The 23,378-nt window shown below is 40.6% G+C and overlaps 1 protein-coding gene across 2 annotated transcripts in view; it reads right to left on the bottom strand.

The window, feature by feature from the left end:
- CCDC178 (coiled-coil domain containing 178) overlaps positions 1 to 23,378 on the bottom strand; it is a 347,460-nt gene that overhangs the window by 290,198 nt on the left and 33,884 nt on the right. The window contains exons 4-5 of one of the 2 annotated variants that reach the window (XM_037892683.2): positions 22,380 to 22,414; positions 10,827 to 11,023 (exon numbers count right to left, since the gene is read on the bottom strand). In XM_037892683.2, coding sequence (XP_037748611.2) covers positions 10,827 to 11,023; positions 22,380 to 22,414 — 232 coding nt within the window. The remainder of the gene's footprint in view (positions 1 to 10,826; positions 11,024 to 22,379; positions 22,415 to 23,378) is intronic. The other variant, XM_043539673.1, reaches the window with a different exon arrangement.

The following is a 23,378-nucleotide window of genomic DNA, read 5'->3' as shown; positions in this document are numbered from 1 at the left end:
TCAACATCATTTGGTATTGATAGGACATCACAAGCTAGAAGTCTTAAAAGACTCCAGGAGAGATCTCAGATAGTGTTCATTTGTAGGTGACAAGAGTTTATTTTCTCAAGTACTTTCTCATGGCAAGTCGTTTCTGGTTTTCCAAAGGCTGTGCACTGCATAAGAGATTCTGATTGCCCAGGAAGAGTAAGTGACTTTTCTTTCCCACACTTCAGTGATATTTCTTGTGATGCTGGATTATTTGCAGGCTGTTCTCGAAATTCCACTCTAGCCATTGAATGGAAGGTATTCTTTCCATCAATGATCTCTTCGCAGATGTCTATATTATCATCTCCTTCATGGATGAGATTTTCACCAGCATGAAGTGGTACAATTCTATTTGGAATGAACATACCTCCCTGAAGACTGTCTACCTCAGACTTTGCAGCATTAGTGATGAACTGCCACAGCTCATCATAGTTGATTCAGAATCCATGAAGGTGTAGTATGTCAATTAAATTGAGAGACCTAAACTCATGGTGTAGCTGTACAGCAAGGCTTATGTGCAGTGGTGTGATAATATTGGAACTGTTAAATTTCATTCACTCTGTAACTGAGAGGCACCTTCTTTGAATATCTTCTGAAGGATAATACTCATTGCTGGTTGAATTATATGCTTCTTTATCAACCAAAGGACAAACTCCTGCACAAACTGAGGTTCAAAAGTAGCTGACCTGTGTAAAATACAATCACCTAGTTTTGGATAACAATCTGAGGCTTTCATTTTGTCTATTTCAATCCAAAGAATTGAAGTGGCATTATACAAAACCACGAGTTCATTTGAAAGCTGTTCATCAGGCTTACTGGCCAGAAGAACATCCACAGAACATTTGGATGACTTAAATTCCTGCTTCAGATTACTAGCAGCTTAGATAGTATCAGCTAATATGATTATGCTGCTGTCATAAATATAAAGGGAAGGGTAACCACCTTTCTGTATACAGTGCTATAAAATACCTCCTGTCCAGAGACAAAATACTTTCACCTGTAAAGGGTTAAGGTAACCTTGCTGGCACCTGACCCAAAATGACCAATGAGGGGACAAGATACTTTCAAATCTGGAGGGGGGGAAAAAGGTTTTTGTCTGTCTGTGTGATACCTTTGCCAGGAACAGATCAAGGATGCAAGCTCTCCAACTCCTGTAGAGTTAGTAAGTAATCTAGCTAGAAAATGTGTTTGGTTTTCTTTGTTTTTTGGCTTGTAAATTCACTGTGCTGGAGAAAATGTGCATTCCTGGTTTTGTGTCTTTTTGTAACTTAAGGTTTTGCCTAGAGGGATTCTCTATGTTTTGAGTCTCACTGCCTGTAAGATTATCTTCCATTCTGATCTTACAGAGATGTGCTCTTATCTTTTTTGTTCTTCTAATAAAGTTCTGATTTTTAAGAATCTGATTGGGTTTTTGGGTCTTAAAAATCCAAGGGGTTTGTGCTCATCTTGTTTATTCTCAAGCCTCCCCAGGAAAAGGGGTGTAAGAGCTTGGGGGATATTTTGGGGAAATAGGAACTCCAAGTGGTCCTTTTCTCTGGTTCTTTGTTGAAGCACTTGGTGATGGTAGCGTTTTACCTAATCCAAGGGCAAAGACTTTGTGCCTTGGGGAATTTTTAACCTAAGCTGGTAGAAATAAGCTTAGGGGGTCTTTCATGCAGGTCCCCACATCTGTACCCTAGAGTTCAGAGTGGGGAAAGAACCTTGACAGCGGCACAGAACAATGGTAGATTTGCCTTGGCCATGTTGTCCATGCAATGAAATTGCAGAACCATAGCGTTATTCTAATCTTGCCTGTAATTTGCTACTGGAATAGCTTCCCGTTTCTACAACTTAGGGAAATAGGGCTTTATATCTTTGTAGCAGCTTGGACAGGAGAAGAGTCTTCTTGTACAAAAGATCATTGTCTCTTCTCTCCAATAAATGGACACAAATCAGATGTCAAGAATGATAACATTCATAAACCAGTCGGAGAACACTTCAATCTCTCTGGTCACTCGATTACAGACCTAAAAGTCGCAATATTACAACAAAAAGACTTCAAAAACGGACTCCAATGAGAGACTGCTGAATTGGAATTAATTTGCAAACTGGATACAATTAACTTAGGCTTGAATAAAGACTGGGAGTGGGTGGGTCATTACACAAAGTAAAACTATTTCCCCATGTTTATTTCTTCCCCCCCCCCCACCCCACTGTTCCTCAGACATTCTTGTCAGCTGCTGGAAATGGCCCACCTTGATTATCACTACAAAAGTTTTTCTTTCCCCCCGCCCCCCCCCCCCGCTCTCCTGCTGGTATTAGCTCATCTTAAGTGATCACTCTCCTTACAGTGTGTATGATAACACCCATTGTTTCATATTCTCTGTGTATATAAATCTCCCCACTGTATTTTCCACTGAATGCATCCGATGAAGTGAGCTGAGGCTCACGAAAGCTTATGCTCAAATAAATTTGTTAGTCTCTAAGGTGCCACAAGTACTCCTTTTCTCTCCAATCATGATAAAATGCAATGTCATGAGGTAACTGTAATATTGCAGTGTAACTAGATGATTTTGCTTTAAGATTCATTTTACTCAATTAGGAAGAAAAGCACACTGCGGGATAAAATGCATCCTATGCAATCAAGTCTTCCACCAATATTCTGTGCAAAATGTCATCATCTCTTCTTTGAAATGCCGTCTCCCTTTAATCGGTTGCTCTCTCAAATGTTTGTATTTTATGAAGCTTCTTATCCTTTTTGTGTGCTCTCAGGCAAACAGTGCAACAGGACCAACTGCTGGAGAACGTGCTTGCACTAGTGGCTATAGCAGAGGGAGAACATGATGATCTCTGATCAGATTCAAAGTCTGTTTTCTTTCCTGTGTTCAATACAACAGTGACGTGCCAAATTCAACTTTCTTTTGTATTACTGAAAGCAACTCCAGTGATAGAGTACTGGTTGCACATCTTCTAAACTAAAAAACTCATCCAGTAGCTGCCAATACAATTCATCTCTCCTGGCTTTTGCTGCCAGCATCACAGAATTCTGTCCAGCACTGGGGGCTTTTGACAATTTTGCATTCTTTTGATTTTTTTTGACAACACATTTTTCAAAATTTCATGAGAGTCTCTTTCTCTTTGATGTAAGCTTTAACAGGTTTGTATCTTCCATGTCTTCATATACTGTAACTTCCTTGTAGAGGTAAAATTCCCAAAGTATATTGTTAGAATTAACATTATAACCAGTTTTCATCTAGTAAAAGTATAGACTTGTGCTAGATCAGATATAAATTAGATCTATATGTGAGTATCAAAATTGCCATTTTTGTTTAGTGAACACTTTGACTGAAGCCAAATATGCGGCTGTGTATTGTCATCTCTAACACCACTACTGACTTGTGCATAAGTAACACTGAATTAAAAAGATGATTTCTAAAATATTTCAGAGGCTAGTACTGCATGCATAGGCAATTACAAATTAAAACTTTCTCGTAGGCAGACTAGATGTTACATTGTATGTACAAAAAGCTTGCAAATGGAGAAGCATTAGGAATTCACATACATCTACATCTACCCACTATGCTGTACAAACCATGGCCACACAACCTACTGCTACTTGTGCACAATCTTCAGTATGACTGATTTGGTCAGCAAATTGCAGTTGAAAATATAGAAAACTATTATAATCACTTGGAGATACTTTCGCAATTAAGAATATGCAATGTTAAAGTCATTTCATGTTAATATATTGCAAAATGCTGATATCTGTCATTTTTGCCACATACTAAATAGCCTTATCATTTCTGGAAAAAAAATACTTGCCCATGCAAAACAAATAAAAATCTTTTACTACATTCTCATTTGGTAGCTTTGACCAGTAAGCACCTGTCATAAATATAAAGGGAAGGGTAAACACCGTTAAGTCCCTCCTGGCCAGCGGAAAAACCCTTTCACCTGTAAAGAGTTAAGAAGCTAGGATAACCTCGCTGGCACCTGTCCAAAATGACCAATGAGGAGACAAGATATTTTCAAAGCTGGAGGGGGGAGAAACAAAGGGTTCTCTCTGTCTATGTGATGCTTTTGCCAGGAACAGAAAAAGAATGGAGTCTTAGAACTTAGTAAGTAATCTAGCTAGATATGCATTAGATTCTGTTTTGTTTAAATGGCTGAGAAATAAGATGTGCTGAATGGAATGTATATTCCTGTTTTTGTGTCTTTTTGTAACTTAAGGTTTTGCCTAGAGGGATTCTCTATGTTTTGAATCTGATTACCCTGTAAGGTATTTGCCATCCTGATTTTACAGAGGTGATTCTTTTACTTTTTTTCTTCAATTAAAATTCTTCTTTTAAGAACCTGATTGCTTTTTCATTGTTCTTAAGATCCAAGGGTTTGGGTCTGTGTTCACCTATGCAAATTGGTGAGGATTTTTATCAAGCCTTCCCCAGGAAAGGGGGTGTAGGGTTTGGGGAGAATTTTGGGGGGAAAGACGTTTCCAAGCGGGCTCTTTCCCTGTTATATATTTGTTAGACGCTTGGTGGTGGCAGCAATAAAGTCCAAGGACAAAAGGTAAAATAGTTTGCACCTTGGGGAAGTTTTAACCTAAGCTGGTAAAAATAAGCTTAGGGGGTTTTCATGCAGGTCCCCACATCTGTACCCTAGAGTTCAGAGTGGGGAAGGAACCTTGACAGCACCATATTAAAGTGCTGAAATTAACTTACCAGTAAAAACTGATGTCATAGTCATGTTGCAACATTTCTGAAACTGTGCACCATTGTTTCACCTCACCTACAGGCTTATGAAACCACTTGACAGCTCCACATCATACCTCATCTAAACGTACATAAAATTATATAAGATGTGGGTGTGTGTAGAGTGTTTACATTAAACTCCAAAAATATTGCTCTTTTTAGAGATCTGCCACGTGCTTATAGTACACAGAGCAATTCTTTTATGCAGCATACATCAAGCCCACATGACAAGAATAAAATGAGGTTTGCCAGAAGCTGGGATTGGACAACAGGGGATGGATAATTCAATAATAGCCCTATTCTGTTCATTCCCTCTGAAGCATCTGGCACTGGACGCTGTTGGAAGACAGGATACTTGGCTAGATGGACCATTGGTCTGACCTAGTATGGCCATTCACATGTTCTTCTTCTCTGTCTTCCGAGATTCTGTGATAAAATTGATCAGCTCAATCTGTTGGATACTTTTACCATTAGAATCAGCCAAAGCGGAGGAAGGATGATTCACTGGTTATGGTGTGAGGCTGGAATTTGGGAGACCAAGATTCAATTTCCTGCTTTGCCACAGACTTCCTGTGTTACCTTGAGCAAATCACTTAGTCTCTCTGAGCCTCAGAACCCCATTTGTAAAATGAAAATAATAGGTCCCTATCTCACAAAGATATTCCGAAGATAAATACATTAAAAATTATGAGCCACTCACATAATGTGGCCATGGGGGCCACAGGACAATAATACAAATAAAAATAAATAAGTGCATAAAAAAGAGAGGCAGTCAAAGGCAAGTGATACAGATCTCCCTAATTCACACAATTAAAACATCTGATAAAATGTACTAGCCATGAGGACTTTGCCTACAGTTAAGACATGTTGTAAACATTTCCCAGCAATGCAAATGCCAGCTCAGCTGCAACAATATTGGAAACAGTTTTAGTGTTAGGAAACATGTGGATACCTATGTAAGTTAAGCCACGTAAATTAAAGTGAAATGCATTAGTTAAAGTGCATCAAACCCATGTGGATGCTCTCATTTCAGAAATAAAGTGGCATTCATTTCGTTTAGCTTAATTCACTTACTTTACATTCAAATCTTTAGTTAATTTGGCATCATTTCTTGAGTATCCCCAAGTGGAAAAGCTCTTGGTGTGGCCACTGGCTGCTGCAGGTGTTATTAACACCATGTCATTTAACCCTGCTCAGAAAAAGCCTACTCAATATGTTATTACAAAAATACTAGTAGTAACTGGTGCCCTGACTATAACAGAATACCCAAATTCAGTGGTACCAAATTGATGGAAGTGAACACGTTTTATCAACTGGGGAAAAAGTATAGAAATGTTGCTCCTGTAGCAGACCTCGTAGGAAGGCCTTGGGAGAGTCAAACAACATTTGGATTCTGCTGAGCAGGACTCCTGTAAGGAATACTGGCCTGATCAGTGAAGTCAACTGAAAGAGTTAACTCTGCTCTGTGAGACACCATGAGGGAAAAACATATGGAAAAAAACCTAACGTGTCTTTTAAAAAAAAAATCAATCAATTTCATGTCATTATCATCATCACCACTACCACCACCACCACCCCCATAACTGCATTGGTTGCTGGGGCACCATCATTGATGAGCAATCAACCGATTGTCTCCACCCCTGATGACTGTGTGTCAGTGCTTGAGTCTCTGAGAAATACATTCCTGTCCATTCTTATGTTGTCAATCCATCTCTTCTGTCCATCAATCCATCCAAGGAGCATCTTGGATAGGCCAGATGATTTTGTTACATGGCCATACCACTTCAGCTTGCGCTTCTTCATGGTCGTCAGGAGGTCTTCATATGACCCAGCGCATGGGGTGATGATGTTGAGAACCTGTTCATTAGTGACATGGTTGAAGTAGAAGATGCCCAGGACTTTGCAGGTAGCAGAGTTGAGATACTTCCGTATTTTCTGTTCAAGTTCTGCTGTAAGGGTCCATGTCTCGCATGCACACAGAAAAATGGAGATGACCAATGCATGTAGCAGTTTCAGTTTTGATTCCAGGGACACATTCTTATTCCTCCAAATTGGCTTTAGCTTTGCCACTGCTGCTGTTGTTTACGCAGTTTTTACCAGAATTTCTGCCTTGGATCTTTCATCAGTGATGACTGCCCCCAAATTCTTAAACTGTTTCACTGTCTCCAGCTCTTGTCCACTGACAGTGATATGTGAGCTGATCCTGTCACGTTTGTTTTGTCATCAGCTTGGTTTTCTCTGCACTAATTTCCATGCCATATTTTGTGGAGGTTTCATCCAATCATTTCACAAGGTTGGCAAGTTCATCTTCACTGCCTGCCAAGCCGTCAATATAATCAGCGAACCAAAGATTTGAGATTGTTCACCCCCCAGTGCTGACTGTGCATATGTGATCTTCTACGGCATCAGTCATTATGCTCTCCAAGTAGATGTTGAACAGTGTGGGCGAAAGAAGGCAGCCTTGCTGGATTCCAACAGTGGTGCAAAACCACGCTCCTATTGTGTCATTGATGAGAACTCCACTGCTGGCCTTGGCTTACCGTTGTTTAATGGTAAGAATAAGCTTACAACCAACACTGCACTTCTTCATGGCTGCCCAAAGAGCTTCATGCCACACTCTGTCAAAAGCCTCTTGAAGGCAATAAAGACATGGCAGATGTCCTGCTGGTATTGTAAGTACTTCTCACATAGAACACAAAGGTTGAAAATCTGTTCTGTGATACTTCTTCCAGCATGAAAGCCAGCCTGTTCTTCAGCGATAATAGTCTCCGCTTGTAGCTTCAGTCTGTTTGTCAAGGTTCCTTCCCCACTCTGAACTCTAGGGTACAGATGTGGGGACCTGCATGAAAACCCCCTAAGCTTATTTTTACCAGCTTAGGTTAAAACTTCCCCAAGGTACAAACTATTTTACCTTTTGTTCTTGGACTTTATTGCTGCCACCACCAAGGGTCTAACAGATATATAACAGGGAAAGAGCCCGCTTGGAAACGTCTTTCCCCCCAAAATCCTCCCCAAACCCTACACCCCCTTTCCTGGGGAAGGCTTGATAAAAATCCTCACCAATTTGCATAGGTGAACACAGACCCAAACCCTTGGATCTTAAAAACAAATGAAAAAAGCAATCAGGTTCTTAAAAGAAGAATTTTAATAGAAGAAAAAGTAAAAGAATCACCCCTGTAAAATCAGGATGGTAAATACCTTACAGGGTAATCAGATTCAAAACACAGAGAATCCCTCTAGGCAAAACCTTAAGTTACAAAAAGACACAAAAACAGGAATATACATTCCATTCAGCACAGCTTATTTTCTCAGCCATTTAAACAAAACAGAATCTAACGCATATCTAGCTAGATTACTTACTAAGTTCTAAGACTCCATTCCTTTCTGTTCCTGGCAAAAGCATCACACAGACAGAGAGAGCCTTTGTTTCTCCCCCCTCTAGCTTTATCTTGTCTCCTCATTGGTCATTTTGGTCAGGTGCCAGCGAGGTTATCCTAGCTTCTTAACCCTTTACAGGTAAATGGGTTTTTCCTCTGGCCAGGAGAGATGTTAAAGGTGTTTACCCTTCCCGTTATATTTATGACACTGTTCAATATGACTTTCAGTATCACTTTGCTGGGATGGCTAAATAAGCTTATGGTCTAGTAATTTTGACACAATTTCAGATTTCCTTTCTTTGGCAGAATGATGATTAGTGACTGTGTCCAAGTGGAGGGCCACTCATCTAGTCTAGGACAAACACTAAAATGTCTTAATTATACCATTATATCATGGCATCAATAGAGGGCAGAATGAAGGTTGTCTGAGTGCCTAAACTGTGCATTTCTATACCTCAACATGTTTGCATTTCTTATGTGTACACTTATATCACACAGTAAGCTGGCCATTTAAGAGTGTGCAGTTATTCCTGAAAAGGGAGGACAAATGAAGAGTACAGCCCAGAATTCAAAGATTCCAAGGCCAGAAGGAATCATTGCGTTTATCTAGTGTGACCTCCAGCATAACACAGACCACAGAATTTCCCCAAAATTATTTCTTTTGAACTAGACTCTCTTTTGATTTATACCATGAAAGGGGTGGATTTTGGAGGCTTAGACAGTGGGTTAGGTCAACTGCAGTGAACTGACAGTGCTTGGAGCCAGGAGTGCTGGGAATCAGCAAATGACTGAAACAGAAGTGAAACTTAGGAAGATGTAGAGGAAGATGCAGGGTCTGATGCCAGGTTCAGAAAGACCTTGCTACACTTTAACTATGAAATTCCTGGGTTTGTAATGCTTGAGATAGTTACAAAATCCCTGTAATGTTTTTTACCCTGAAATTACAGATATGTACTCTCCTGCTTACCTTCACTTTAGCATAGTTTTTGCATTTGAATAAATAACAACATCCATAATGATGATAATGACAATACAAGTTAATACAAGGAAAGAATCTCATCAGCTGGCTTTGGTGATGTAACTCAAGGGAGTGGAGTTTCAGAGTTTTCTCACATTAGAATCCCATGCTGATTTTTTAAAAACAATATTATATCACTGCATATATTAACAAAACTGAAAATGTGTTAATTATATTCCATGTTCCAAACATTTCATATTTCTAATCAAAGTGCAGATGAGTATGCTGAAATTAATATGTCCATATGGTAATACATGAATATGATTTAAAGTATCATTGTTGAATGAGAAAGTAACCCTTTTAGTAGCTATAATCCTGAATTATTGTATTGAAGAATTAAAAATCCACAGTTATCAGTCTCCCCATTCTTCCTTGACAAACCGGTGTTTCAGTTGTAGCACAAATTTCTCCCTAAAGTAGTTTCAGATCGCTCTGTGAATGTGAACTGTGAGCCTGATGACCTTCTACCCCAATACCTCCTCTTTTCTCAAAATATGTTTGTAAAAATACCATTCTGTTTTGCTTGCCTGACATATTGCCCTTCAGAAGGACAAAGGCACTCATTGGAAGTGGATAAGGCGCGAACACAGAGTCTCCTGTTTCCAAAGCCACTATCAGTCATTGTCTAACGACAATTAAAATTCAGACTGATTATCAATGATAGATTAGGATAGGTAAATTAGCAACATACCACCCTTTTTTTTTTTTTAAAGTTTAATAAGTTACTGCCACACAAAGGCAAAATAAAAAGAGTTAAGCTTAATTGTATTAAAACTAATCCCAAATAAAGATGCAGGAATAATAATCAGTTTCAAATCAGAAAAACAACTTTAAAGAAAAAACTACAGAAAAACTTCTATTATAAAATTAACAGTTTTAGTTTAAGATTAGGCTTCATACATAAATTATTTTCTCTGAAAACAGTGCCTACTTTTAAACTTTTATTCTTATTCTTGGAAAGTTTTCTTTCCAAACTCTTGTTTTTTTTTTTAACTTTTAAACTGCTGTCACGATTAAAAGGAAGTTACAACAAAGGTACTATAATACATAACATGGTTCACTTTAATTCACAAAATAAATGTAAACAGGGAATTTTGAGTATAATTAACAATAAAATATTGCAATACTTTTGATGACTATGGTGGGGTGTTATGTTTTTTTGTTTACAGCAGAGACAAAGAGGAATATTGACAGGCTTCTCAGTACATATCGTTCCTAAACCTATGACCACCTTCTAGATATTTGAGCACCGAAGACCAAAATCATCTAGCTCCTACTAAATATTAATAAGTTCTTTATCCAAGTATTTCTACATTTTACTTATTCCTAAAAACAATTTTTACTTTAGTCTAATTTTATGTTTTGCTCCTAGTTCACATTCCCTGCATCACCCTGAATAATTTCTTCCTCTTCCCAATGTTCATTCCTTTGATATATTTGTAGACCGTTTTGTGCACTCTTATGCTATTTCCTAAATAAATGCTCAATTGTTCCATCGTATGTTCAATTTTTTTCTGCATAATTGTTTAAGTAAACCAAATTCCTAACAGTAAGTCAATAGTTTACTGCAGTGCTAGAAGAGCTAATGGGACTCCAGTCTAACTGTACTTGATTATTCTCTCCCTCATAATAGACAGACTACAACTTAACGAAAACTGTTAGTTTTAATCACAATACCTTTTTGTACAGCTATAGGGAATTGCTGAAGCCTCCAAATTGACATGCAATCAATTTTCATTGCAAGCTTTTTCTTTCGCTGTTTTTCCCGCTTCAAAGCTTCTTCAGCCTCTTTACGTTCAGCTTCTAGTCGCTTAATCAACTCAATGACCTCTGATAACACCGCTTCTGTTTCCTCCTTTAAGGTTAAAGTCCTGCTGTTTTAAAATACATTTTTAAAAGTTACATATAAAACTATATATATATTTCTAAGTTTACACACACACACACACACACACACACACACACCTTCAGCTAAATTCTCAAAATAAAGTTGTCCTATTTACATATACCGGAGTATACACAATTACTTGCAACACAAAACTGGCATTTTCAATAGTATTTTCCCCTCACTTTATTTCAGATACAGAGTACAGTAAATGTGTAGTAAAATGGCTGACAACATAACCTCATTTGCTTATGGGGATACTATCCAGACAAGAGTACAACTGCAAAATTCTTCCAGATCCCTTTAATGTACTTTTCCTGGTAGAGAAAGTACCTTATTAAAACATCTGTAACTCTGATAAAATTCAATGACATCTCAATATCATTATCTTACCATGAGCATTTAGACTTAGTCAAAATTCCACTCTGTGAAAAGCTGCTACAAAAAATGCTTCAAGCACTCAGGATAAATTATTTCCATAAAAGAATCTCTGAGGTCAAGGTCTGCTGTTCTGATTTATACACGTACATAAAATATTAAAATGTTTAAACTACAGTCTTTAGGGTTTCAGCTGGGCCTCCCATTATGCACCTACAATTTAAGGGTTGAAGGGACCACCGGATCATCTAGTTGACCTCCTATACCACACAGGCCACTCCACTAAGCACAACCCAGGCTTTTCCATACAGAGTCCAGCTACCAGAATTAGACAAAAGTATTACAGCCCCCAGGAGACCAAACTATTGTGTGCAGCAGGTTTAAAAAAAATCAAAAAATTGCAAACACAGAAAGGTAGGCCACAGCTTAAAATCTGTGGTGAAATCCTTGCCTTAATGAAGTCAATGGGAGTTTTGCCACTGACTTCAGTGGAGCCAGGATTTCACCTCTGCCGCTTAATATTTATTGACAAGTTATGCAACTGGCTTCCTTTCAATAAATGGAAAGTCAAATTTTTTTTATTTTTAAATCAAAACTTTAAAAGGTATTTGCTGAATATTGTTTTTAATTGCATGAACTGTAAAAGAGCCTCAGCCTTTTTGTCAAGACAACTGTATGAATGCATTGTATTATTATTACTATTATCATTTGTGTCCACAGGTGCCAAGCAAAAAAGGCTTCTAGAATTTCCAGCAGCCACAGAGGCTATTTTTGGCTGGTTCAAACCCTAAATGCCTAAAATAGAGTAGGGGTTTAATCACAGAAATGAAAGATGTCTCAGCATAAACAGAGCAATTTGTGAGACAATAATTTATAGGTACTTAATATGCTATTGTGTTTTAGTTCTCCACCTTGCAATTCAGGAAGATATTTACATTTTTAAAATGTGTATATGTTAGATATATTGCAATCATTGTTACAACTTTAAAAATTATGTTACACAAGGGAAAACAAATTTACTAGTAAAATTCTGTCATTCAGAACGAACACCTTGAAACATCTTTACCTTCATAATAAATCCCAATGTCTTTAACATCCAACTTAGAGGAGTTTGATAACCAGATATCTTCACTATATTCAGTGCTGTCCATATCTGAAATCCTATATGTACAGTCAACTGTCAGTAACAATTTTGTCATTCAAAATTGTTTACTACATATTAAACAGACACTGACAAATAAATATTGCCTTTTAGAACACAAATTAACTTGTTCCATTTTTTAAAAAGGAAGGTGCTGCTCTTCTGGGAAAGAGTGAGCCTTAGGGAAAAACACAGATAAATAGACCGCCTGATTCAGATGAAAGGATAAAAGGTCTTGGATAAAAGCTCTTGTCCTCAGAAAACTGATTGTAAGCTCAGCCATTAGGGCCTGCAACTCTTTTTGCTGAAGTCATGGCTATCAGGAATGTGGTTTTCTGAGACTGGGGGCAGTGGATAGGATGCAAGGGGCTCGAACAGAGGGCCCATCAGAGCCGCCAGAACCGTGTTTAGGTGCCACAAGGGAACCAGTTCTCGGGCCAGAGGATGTAAGCAGAGAATCCCCTTCAGATATCTCATCACCATGGCATTAGAAAAAACAAACAAACTTCCCTTGAATGGGTCGGGGTGGGGTGGAACACGGATATTGCTGCCAAATGCAGTCTCAGCAAACTGAGTGCAAGGTGTATTGTGGATGGCCCAAAGTTCCAACACGCTGATATGGAGTCAGGCTTCCTGTTTTGATCACAGGCCCTGCACCCTCAACGAGTCAAGATGCATCCGCCAACCCAGAAGGGAAGCATCGGTAACCACTAACTTGGTTGGAAAGGGCCAAGTGAAGGGGACTCCTTGTCACACGTTGTGTGGGGGCTCCCAGCAGTGCAAGTAATTTAGGCCTGCTGGAGGAAGGTAAACCAACCTGTCCAGAGAATGCAAGGCAGGGAGGTAAACTATCCTGAGCCTCATCTGAAGAAGGCGAGGATGCAACCTGGTGAACTGGATCACCTGCGTACAAGCAGACACATGGCCCAACAGACTCAGAGACAGACAGACTGTCGTGGAAGGCTGAGATTGCAGACTGAGGCAGAGCTGTTGAATTGCGTGGAAGCAGTTGGTCAGCAGGAACACCCTCAACCTTGTGGAATCTAAAAGGGCTCCAGTGAACTTCATTTCTGAATGGGAGCCAAAGTGGACTTTGCAGTGTTTAAAATTAGTCCCAGACAGTCAAGAAAATGCAATATGGTGTCAACATGGGAAAGAACCTCCTCTCTGGAGCTGCCCTTCAGCAACCAGTCATTGAGGTATGGGAAGATGTGGACTTCCTTCCTCCTGAGATATGCCATGACCACAACCATGCATTTGGTAAAGAAGCAGGGGCCAGAAGAGAGGCCAAAACAAGAGAAGCGTGACATTCTACCACCAGAAAATGCAGAAACTTCCTGTGGCTCAGTAGAATGGCCACATGAAAATAAGCATCCTAAAGGTCCAGTGCAGCAAACCAATCATTCTGAGACAGTGTAGGGAGGATAGCCAACAGAACGACCATGTGGAATCTCATGCACTCAATGGATTTTTTGAGGCCTCAAAGTTCAAGAATTAGGTCTTTTCCAGCCCTTGGATTTTGGTATCGGGAAGTACCGGGAGTAAAAGTCATGGCTGTAGTGTTCCACTGGAACTTCCTCTGACACTCCGAACTTCAACAGCGCTGACCTGCTTGATGAGCAGTGTCTCGTGAAAGAGGACCCTGAAGAGGGACAGGGAAGGGAAGTGGAAAGGGGGGGAGGGGCATAGAATGGAACTGAGTTGCATAGCCTGATCTGACAGTGTCTAGGACTCAGCTGTCTGAGGTGATCAAGTCCCAAGCATTGTAAAAATGGGCCAGCCTATCCCCAAAGGGATAGGGAGATGAAGGGGTTGGAGTAATGATGAACCAGTGCTCCGAACAAAGGAGTCAAAATGGGCATTCAGCCTATGGGGGTCGGGCATGTGAACTGTCCAAAGCCTGAGCCCAAATGCTTCCTCTTGTGGGATCTATACTTCTTCCCGCTGTTTCAGGGAGGGAAAGGTTGTACAAAGGAATGGTCCTGCTGTGCCCTATCGTGGCATCTTTGTGAGGACAGTATGTTCACTCCCAAGGACCTCAAGGCAGCCAACTGTCTTGAAGGAGAGCCAACTGTCATCAGTCTTGTCTGAGAACAAGACTCGGCTGTCAAAGGGTAAGTCCTCAATGGCTTACTGGATGGATGTCCAGAGCAATCCCAGAGTTGTTCAGCCAGGAAGTCCTCCTCATAGTCACTGCCAAGACCATGACCTGGGCTGAAGTGTCCACAATATCAAGGGCAGACTGCTGGGATGTTTTAGCCATCAAGCAGTCTTCCGCAACCAATACCCAGACCTCCTCATGCAAGGCCTCAGGTAACTGGTCCTCGAATTTAGACACGGCTGACCAATTGAGGAAATCATATTTGGATAGCAAAGCTTGCTGATTTTTCTCATTTGTGGGGTGATGGGTTCGGTCACAGAGACCCCCTTGGGACTGTCACCTGATATGCTGAAACTACATCTGAGCCAGTTTTGTTTGCCAGCTTGGGACACCAGAACCCTGTCTTGTTGAGCCAGACACACTAGCCTGCTGCAACACAGACCCAGGGTCTGAACCATGCCCCCAAAGCTACAGACTTAACTGAAAACAGCTCAGCAAGTACTCCTGTTTCCAACACCCAGACACCCAGCTCCCAATGGCATCCAACCCCCAAATAAATTTGTTTTCTTCTGTATAAAGCTTATACAGGGTAAACTCATAAATTGTCCACCCTCTATAACACTGATAGAGAGATATGCACAGCTATTTGCTCCCCCAGGTATTAATCACTTACTCTGGGCTAATTATTAAACAAAAAAGTGATTTTATTAAGTATAAAAAGTAGGATTTAAGTGGTTCCAAGTAACCACAGACAGAACAAAGTAAGTTACCAAGCAAAATAAAACAAAACACACAAGTCTAAGCCTAAATCATTAACAAACTGAATACAGGTAAATCTCACACTCCGAGATGTTCCAATAAGCTTCTTTCACAGACTAGACTTCTTCCTAGTCTGGGCCTAATCCTTTCCCCGGTACAGTCCTTGTTAGTTCCAGCTCAGGTGGTAACTAGGGGCTCTCTCATGACTGGCAGCTCCCTTTTATATCTTTGCCACAAGGTGGGAATCTTTTGTCTCTCTGGGTTCCTACTCCTCCTTCTAAATGGAAAAGCACCAGGTTTAAGATGGATTCCAGTACCAGGTGACATGGTCTCATGTCCTGTGAGACCCCAAGCCTCCATTCTTCCTGGGCTGACTCACAGGGACACAGGAAGACTTGCAAGTAATCAGAACCATTTACAGCCAATTGCCCTAGCCAATGGGAGTCATCAAGATTCCAAGCCACCATTAATGGCCCACACCTTGCATAATTACAATAGGACTTCAAAGTAATACTTCATATTTCCAGGTTCAGATACAAAAATGATACATTCATACAAATAGGATGAACACACTAAGTAGATTATAAGCTTTGTAATGATACCTTACAAGAGACCTTTTGCATAAAGCATATTTCTGTGATGTTGCACTCTATATGTTTATGGAAATATGCTTATGAGTGTGAATATAATGTAACAGAAATATGTATAGATCTTCCTTCCCAGAAGATCCAACCTCTTGGAGTCTCTGCCCTTGGGGGTAGACTTGAACTTACCCTGATGAGCCCTGTCGTTTACTGCTGTTATGACCAGGGAATTCAGGGCCAGGTGAGAAGAGAACCCCTCAAATCCTTGCATGAGAACAAAGTAGTGCTTTTTAATGCACTCAGCCACCAGTATACCGCAGCCGGTATACTCCACAGGGCTCTCACTGGCTCAAGTAGCACATCACTGATCAGGAGGGTCACTATCCGAGGGATGGAGGGCTGTAAAATGTCCACCAGTCGGTACATGTTCTCTTGAAGAAACTCCACCTGGATGCCTAGGAATGTGGCTACGCTGCATAAAAAGCCCTCCGGAATAGAGGGGGAGGAGAAACCAGGGAGCACAGCATCGTCCAGCAATGAGGAAGAAGGTCTCGCCTGAGCCAAACTGACTCTCACCCATGGGAAGACATCCCAAGAGGGAGGACTCCAGCAGCTCTGCAGGGAGGAAGTCCACCCATACCTGGGCTTGCAGTTGAGCTGAAACCACTGCCATTGACCTGGCGGGTGACTTCAGCATCGAATGGGATGAAGAGCGGGATCGCTGAGAATTTATCAGGGGATGAGGAGCGGGAAGATCATCAGACCCTTGGAACTCATCAGATGATACAGAGCAGGAAGATAATGGTCCCAACTCGGAATCAAAAGTGTCCCAGGATCTCAGCAACATGGGTGGAGCAATGCCTGAGGGAGCCAATAGGCAGTCTGATTCATCCGTCGCCCAGAACAAGGCAGGAATCGGTGTCCCCAGTGAAGGCAGAAGGCTCAGTGCAGAGCGTGCCATTTCTGCAGGCAGTGTCAGTCATGCGTAAACAGCGGTACCAGAGCACCGAAATACATCAACATCAAGGATGGCAAAAGCTGCCATGGAAGCATCTACAGTGTTTAATGCAGTGAGGCTGAAAAGGGTCCTGGTGCCGAGGTCTCCACCCCCGGAACCGATTCTGGTATTGGCTCCATCTTCACCACAGGAAGGGGAGCATCTGGACGCAATGCTTTCAGACACAAGGGTTCAGCGGCTCACTCCATCAGAGGGGCTATAGGTGCCGTAGCCCTGGGAAAGTCCTGGACCAAGAGTGACGTTGGGACCAGAAGGCAGAGTAGGTCTGCAGCTGCCTGGTACACCAGCAACATGGATGCAGTCAGTACCGGCATCTCCCTTATCAGTACTGGACTCAATGGATGCCCGGAGGCCTGAAGTGGAGTAGATGGTACAGGATTTCTGACTTTCCCGTTCAGTACCAGGGAAGGGTCAGTGGTACCAGTGCCATCCCATGTGCTGGAACCAGTCCCATGCCAATCTGCACTTTTCCTGGGGGAGGCAGAGGAGTTGTCCCACAACCTGGAGTGGTACCAACTGATCTTATGAAACCTCTTCCTCGGATCCTCTGTCTCTTCAGCAAGGCACCTACCCCAGAACAAAAGGTGGCAGTGCTCTCCGAGCTCAAGGGTGATCTTCAACCCAAGAAAGGCCTCAGTACCAGATCAGACCACATGGTCTGTTCAAGCAGATGCTGCTTGTGGTGAAGGTCCTGCACCACCTGAGTCCTCTTTTTAAACAATTTACAGATCAATCAATGCTCCTTAAGGTGGGCCTTGCTAAAACAAAGCAAGCACCTTGTATGGGGGGGTCGCTGTTGGAGATCACCCCTCCACACAATGGACAATGTTTAAACCCTGGTGAGAGCATCACTGGGGAACACTATCTACTGACTACTAACTAATACTAACCACCTAACTGTATACAAGAAACTAGACTAAGACTGAATGCAAGGTTGTAAGACTACAACCACACAGAGCTCCTACTCCAGCCACAGGCAGTGAGAAGGAACTGAGAGGAGTAAGGGCGCCGCCGCCTCATAAAGCCAGGGGAGGGACCACACCTATGAGGTGCTAGCGATGCCCCTCTACAAGTACTACTAGGCATAAGTCTCCAGCTCCAGCGAGCTTGGTGCTCACACGCCTACGTGGAATACACATTGGCACCCACTTGAAGATGAACTTAGTACTATTTCCAATACAGCACTTCCAATTATGAAGTAGAGGAGGCTGGATAAATACAGATGTGAGTAGGATACTTACTGGAGTGAACTTTGCTTATGTGAAGAAGTTAAATTTAACTGCTTTTGTACTAAGCCACAACAAACCAAACATGGTGAATACTTACGTTTAAAAGCAAACAATATATTCCAAAATAAAAGAACGTAACAGCAAAGCTATAGAGAGCATTGCTATTATACAAGAAAATAAATATGAAAAAGAAAATTAAGACCATGTATCATTCTAGTCTTGCAAGATTTTGAAAATGATATACTTCTATCTTGTACTTTCTAATAATATATGATACACTTCAGACGTATAGGTAGGATGAATAACTGAGCAGGGTAAGGTTTAAGTACCGCATTAATTGGCTTATGATCGGTTTTAAAAGAGAGTAACTGTTTGCTGGGATGTCTTTTGACACCTATAAAGCCAGCAGTTATAAGTCCCTTGACTTTTACGGGTCCTGTTGTATTGATTTCAACAGTCACAACAGTTCCCAGCCAATTATCTGCTACCAAAGGCTTGAGCAAGACACGGTGGCTCAACTTCCACTTGGAGAGGTGGTGGCGGGATCCCCCACCCAGAGAGGCAAATGCAGGGGCCCCTTTTCCTGCCCAAGAGCAGCAGCAGAGATCCCACTTCCCACAGGGAAGCAGAAGATTCCCCCTTTCCCTACCTGAAAAGCAAGGGTGGCAGCAGAGGGACCCGACAATATTTACCCCATCACCCAGTATGTATCCATTTGGTGGACTGGGAGGGGACTAGTGCATTCTTCTCTTGACGCCAGAGTCCTCTGCTTGGATGCTGTTGGTGGGCACCCCAGAGAACTGAGTCTCGGCATTAACTCCCTGTTGAGTTGCATGGGCCAGCTCTTTCATCTCAGAGCTATTGTTTCAAGCTGTCTGCTGACTCAGGCAGACATCACTGCATCAGTTACTCTTAATACACATTTTTAAGGGTTTCTTTACAACCATGAGGGCTAGAAACTTATTTATTAAATGAAAGCTGGAATTCTGGTTTAATCACATGATTCCAGGAGCTAGGGCCTTATGCACAGGCATTTAGTGCTTATGCCCAGTTGCTGCAGCCATGTGTGTTCTACACATACAGCACTGCAGCCATCAGCTCTCCAACATGTGTCAGTACATCTTTCCATCTGCCCTATACAGCTTGCATAGACAGTGGGAAGTGGGGCCAACACCAAGGAAATGAGGAGGGAAGGGAAAGCTGGAGACAGAATCTGGGTAATGAAGAATGTGGGAGGCCAGCCGTTGACCTCCACTATTGGGTGAATGGACGGTCAACAGTAGAATTTTCTCTTCCCCACTCCCTGCCTGAGCCCATCTCAGCTCCCACTCCTCTTATCTAACTGCAGTGCAAAAGGGAAGTATTAAAGAGACCCAGAGAGAGAGAACACAGAGCTGACAATGAAGTGGGAGGAAGGACACAGTTGATTCAAAAACAGCTGCAGCCACAGCACCAGACAGCTACACCTTCAGATAATTAAGACCCCAGATATGGAGAGAAGATAACTGAGGGGATAACTGAGAAGATAACTTGGAGGGGGGAAGAGGGGGAGATGAAGACAGAGAGCTGAGGTCCTTAAGGAAGAAAGGACAAAGAAGGAGTGATAGGAAGGGAACGAAAGAGACTGGAAGTTTGGGAAGAGGAAGGAAAGACTAATGAGTGGAAAGGAAACACTGGGAGGACCAGAGACTGTAAGAATTTTTGGAGAGGCTAGAGCGTGTGTAGAGTCTTCTGAAACTGGAAGGAGGCACCAGAATCTGAAAAGAGTGGTATAGAAAAATAGGATTTGGAACATCAGCCACGGACTGCTACTGGAGACACCTGGAAAATGTCAGAAGGGGAGAAGTTCAAAGATGGTTAAGAATACCAGAAGAAGCCCAAGCAGAACATTCAGACTTAATGGAAGGAGGAGGGAAATCAATGCACAGCTTGGGAGCCTGTTAGTTTCCCATCCATGCTTCCCCAGCCATATGGAGCATTCCTGGATCTCAGGAAACTGAAAACAAGGACTTTCTCTCTTGGATAGATCTTAAAAAGCCTCTTGGGGCAGCAAATCAGCAGCTGACCAGAAACAGTCATCTACGCACCCAGTGGCTTGATATCAATAGAACTTTTCCTCATTTTCACTCTCTTTCATTGGGAAGGAGTAGGGGAAAGGGCACCTAAGAGTTAGTTGATGGCTCTCTCAAAATACTAGAGAGGGTAGGAGGTGCTATTTTTCAATTGTTAAAATAAATGATAAATATTTGAAAACAGACTATGGATAAAAAAGTATTAAAGCATTTGAAAGTCAAGGGTTACAATAAATTAGGCAAGCGTTAAAAAGAATTTATAAAAACAGGCAACATTTAAATACCAATACTAATAACACCACAATTACAGTGCTAAAAGCAATTTTTTAATACACATAAGGGTTAAGTATACAAAATATTCAAAAATAGAAAATAAAATTAATAAGAATTATATTTAAAAACAAGATTAGGTATGTATAAAGCCAAAAGACATGGGTTAAATATAATTAAAACTACAAAACAGAGCAAACAAAAGTTAAATATAGTTTTTAAAAGAAAAAAGGAAAGAGTTATTCAAAACACTATAATGGCAAAGGTTAGATACAATTATTTTTAAAAACAGTACAATCAAAATTCAGAAAAAGGAAGGGTTAAAATACTCTACATAGCGACAATAAGCTATGATGAATAACATCAAAGCAACAGACACTAGGCTGGGGTTAAGTAAGGAAAAGTGGAATTCAGCTTTAGTCAAGAGATAATGAGGGGGAATTTTTGTGTCTCTTTACTTGTGTCTGTACCTGGTTGGTCTGTCAGACCCCAGTCCTGCAAAGCAGCTCCACGCAGACAGACCCCTGACCTGCATGGCGCATATCTAACTACACTGATGTCTGCACAGTAGAGCAGTTTGCAGGACTGGGGCCTAAATTAATGTTACTAGATTACAAACTCTTCAGGGCAGGTCCCATGCTTTTTTATTTGGCTGTATGATGTCTAGAACATTTTGGGGACTCAACAAATAAAAAATATGTTCAATGGCCAATAACAGTTAGTACTGATTTCAAATAAGTCAATGAAAAATTCATATATGCACACCTGAGAAGATACTGGATATTGACCAATGAGCACAAACAGGATCTGTTCTCATTTACACTAGTGTAAACCTGGAGTAAAATCACTGAAGACAATGAAGTTACTTTGGATTTACACTGTCGTACAGAGATCAGAATCCAGCCTCCATCCATTCTTTCATCAGTTATTGCTGTTATAAAAGATTGGACTAAGTGAAAAAAGGCAGTTCTAAAAAAAGATGTATAGATAGGGTTGGTATTATTAAGGTTGCCTGACCCTTAAAAGCATCCCTGCCAACCACAAATGAAAGATTTTGAAATTCACACAACCAGGTCACAAATAATACTGAAAGTACAAAAGGTATTTATTTAGTGTAAAGTTTAAAACTATGTAGGATGAGAAATTTGAGGGAGAGGATTAAAAATGTCTACTTCCTCTCAGTATGATTGGTCACCAAGCAGTGTCAATTTCAAAAGGACTTTTTCCTCTACCCAGGGTTTGGAATTGTCTGTCCTCTTTTGGGGGACCTCTTGCATAGTTAAACAGCATCTGAGGTAACTGATCTCTTATACAAATTCAATAAATGTTACATATAAATAAAAGAAAGTTTAAGAAAATTTACACAGAACAATATGAGTTTACAAATATCACAGAGCACTGCAACGAAGTATGGTTTATCATAACTAGTCTGGCCTTCACACTTAATACTTCAAGGCCAAGATTTTAAAAATGGGACTCTACAGTAGAGCTACAACTTCTATATTTTAGCACCTAACTAAGCAGCCTGATTTTCAGACGTGATGAGCACCTAACAAATCCCACTGACATCATCAACTAGTCATTTAGGTCAAATGCTCCATATACCATTATCGATCCCAGGAGCCATCCAGTTCCCCAAAACGCTATATAAAAAAAGTATGGTAATTATAGTTCCATTCAAAGCATGGCGGAAAATGTGTAAAGTGCTGAAGTTCATGTAGTGTGTTTTTTAGGCAGACTAACTTATCAAACAATGATCTGGCATTAAAACAAAAATCATGTATAATTCTTACCATGGCATTTTCTCCTTCTCAAGTGTACGATCATGCTGCAAACATAAAAGCTAAATTTCACTAAGGCATCTTGATCAAATACATGTTTTCTAATGTAAATGTAACACGTCACTAAACTTCCATTGCAAGGGGGACACATCAATGTACATAAACATGAATTTGTTTTTATCTGCTTTAAAAATAATTATAGCTAACATGTCTTTGGAATTGTGTATATCCCAAATATATATGAGCTCTTTAATATCTTTTCAGATAAATAAGATAAATGATAACCAACTCTAAATAAGAGTCGTTTTTTAAAAAATTTCTAATAATACCTGCTCCATACCATGCCAGAAATTATGAATAAATAATACTCAAAAACAGTCTTTGTCAATACAAAAGAAAACAAAAAAAGATGCCATTTTATAAACATTATCTATTACCCAATTTTGCAAGGTATCTTTACATACAGTTTCTCCACTTTCTTCATAAACATGAAGGAGGCAGGGTAGGTTCTCCCTTTAACTTTACTAATTGCTATTTGGAAAAAGCTCCTCATATAAGAGTATATTCTCTCAATGACCCTGATCATGTTCCCAGAGAAGTGTGTGGCAAATTTCCTGTTACTGTAGTATACACACACATATACATTTTATCTTTCTTCTACCTATCTGCCAGTATGTATCACTTCCCTCATGTCTTCTTTTCTCCCCTCAACTTAGCTTCCCTACTCATATTCTTTTTAAAAATGTATATGCCAGCTGCAAGCCACCTTCCAATCCTCCTGCAAAGTTTTCCAAAGTTTGGGAAATCCTACATAACAAGTTCTAGTAAAAGAAGATGCATCAGTCTCAATTCTACCAACATATAACCAGGTAAGAGAAAATTAGATGCAGTGTTATCAACCCATGCTTTTTAGTGGACATTAGAATAAAGAAACACTGCCTTTTATTTTTAAATCAAAGAACTATTAAATGTTGCTAGAAAACAAAATCACTTATTAAAAATGACACAGTG

This window comes from Chelonia mydas, chromosome 2 (assembly GCF_015237465.2).
Source record: "Chelonia mydas isolate rCheMyd1 chromosome 2, rCheMyd1.pri.v2, whole genome shotgun sequence".
Classification (NCBI taxonomy): domain Eukaryota; kingdom Metazoa; phylum Chordata; order Testudines; family Cheloniidae; genus Chelonia; species Chelonia mydas.
Note: the sequence above shows the minus strand (reverse complement) of the source record. Positions and strands in the feature narration are given on the sequence as shown.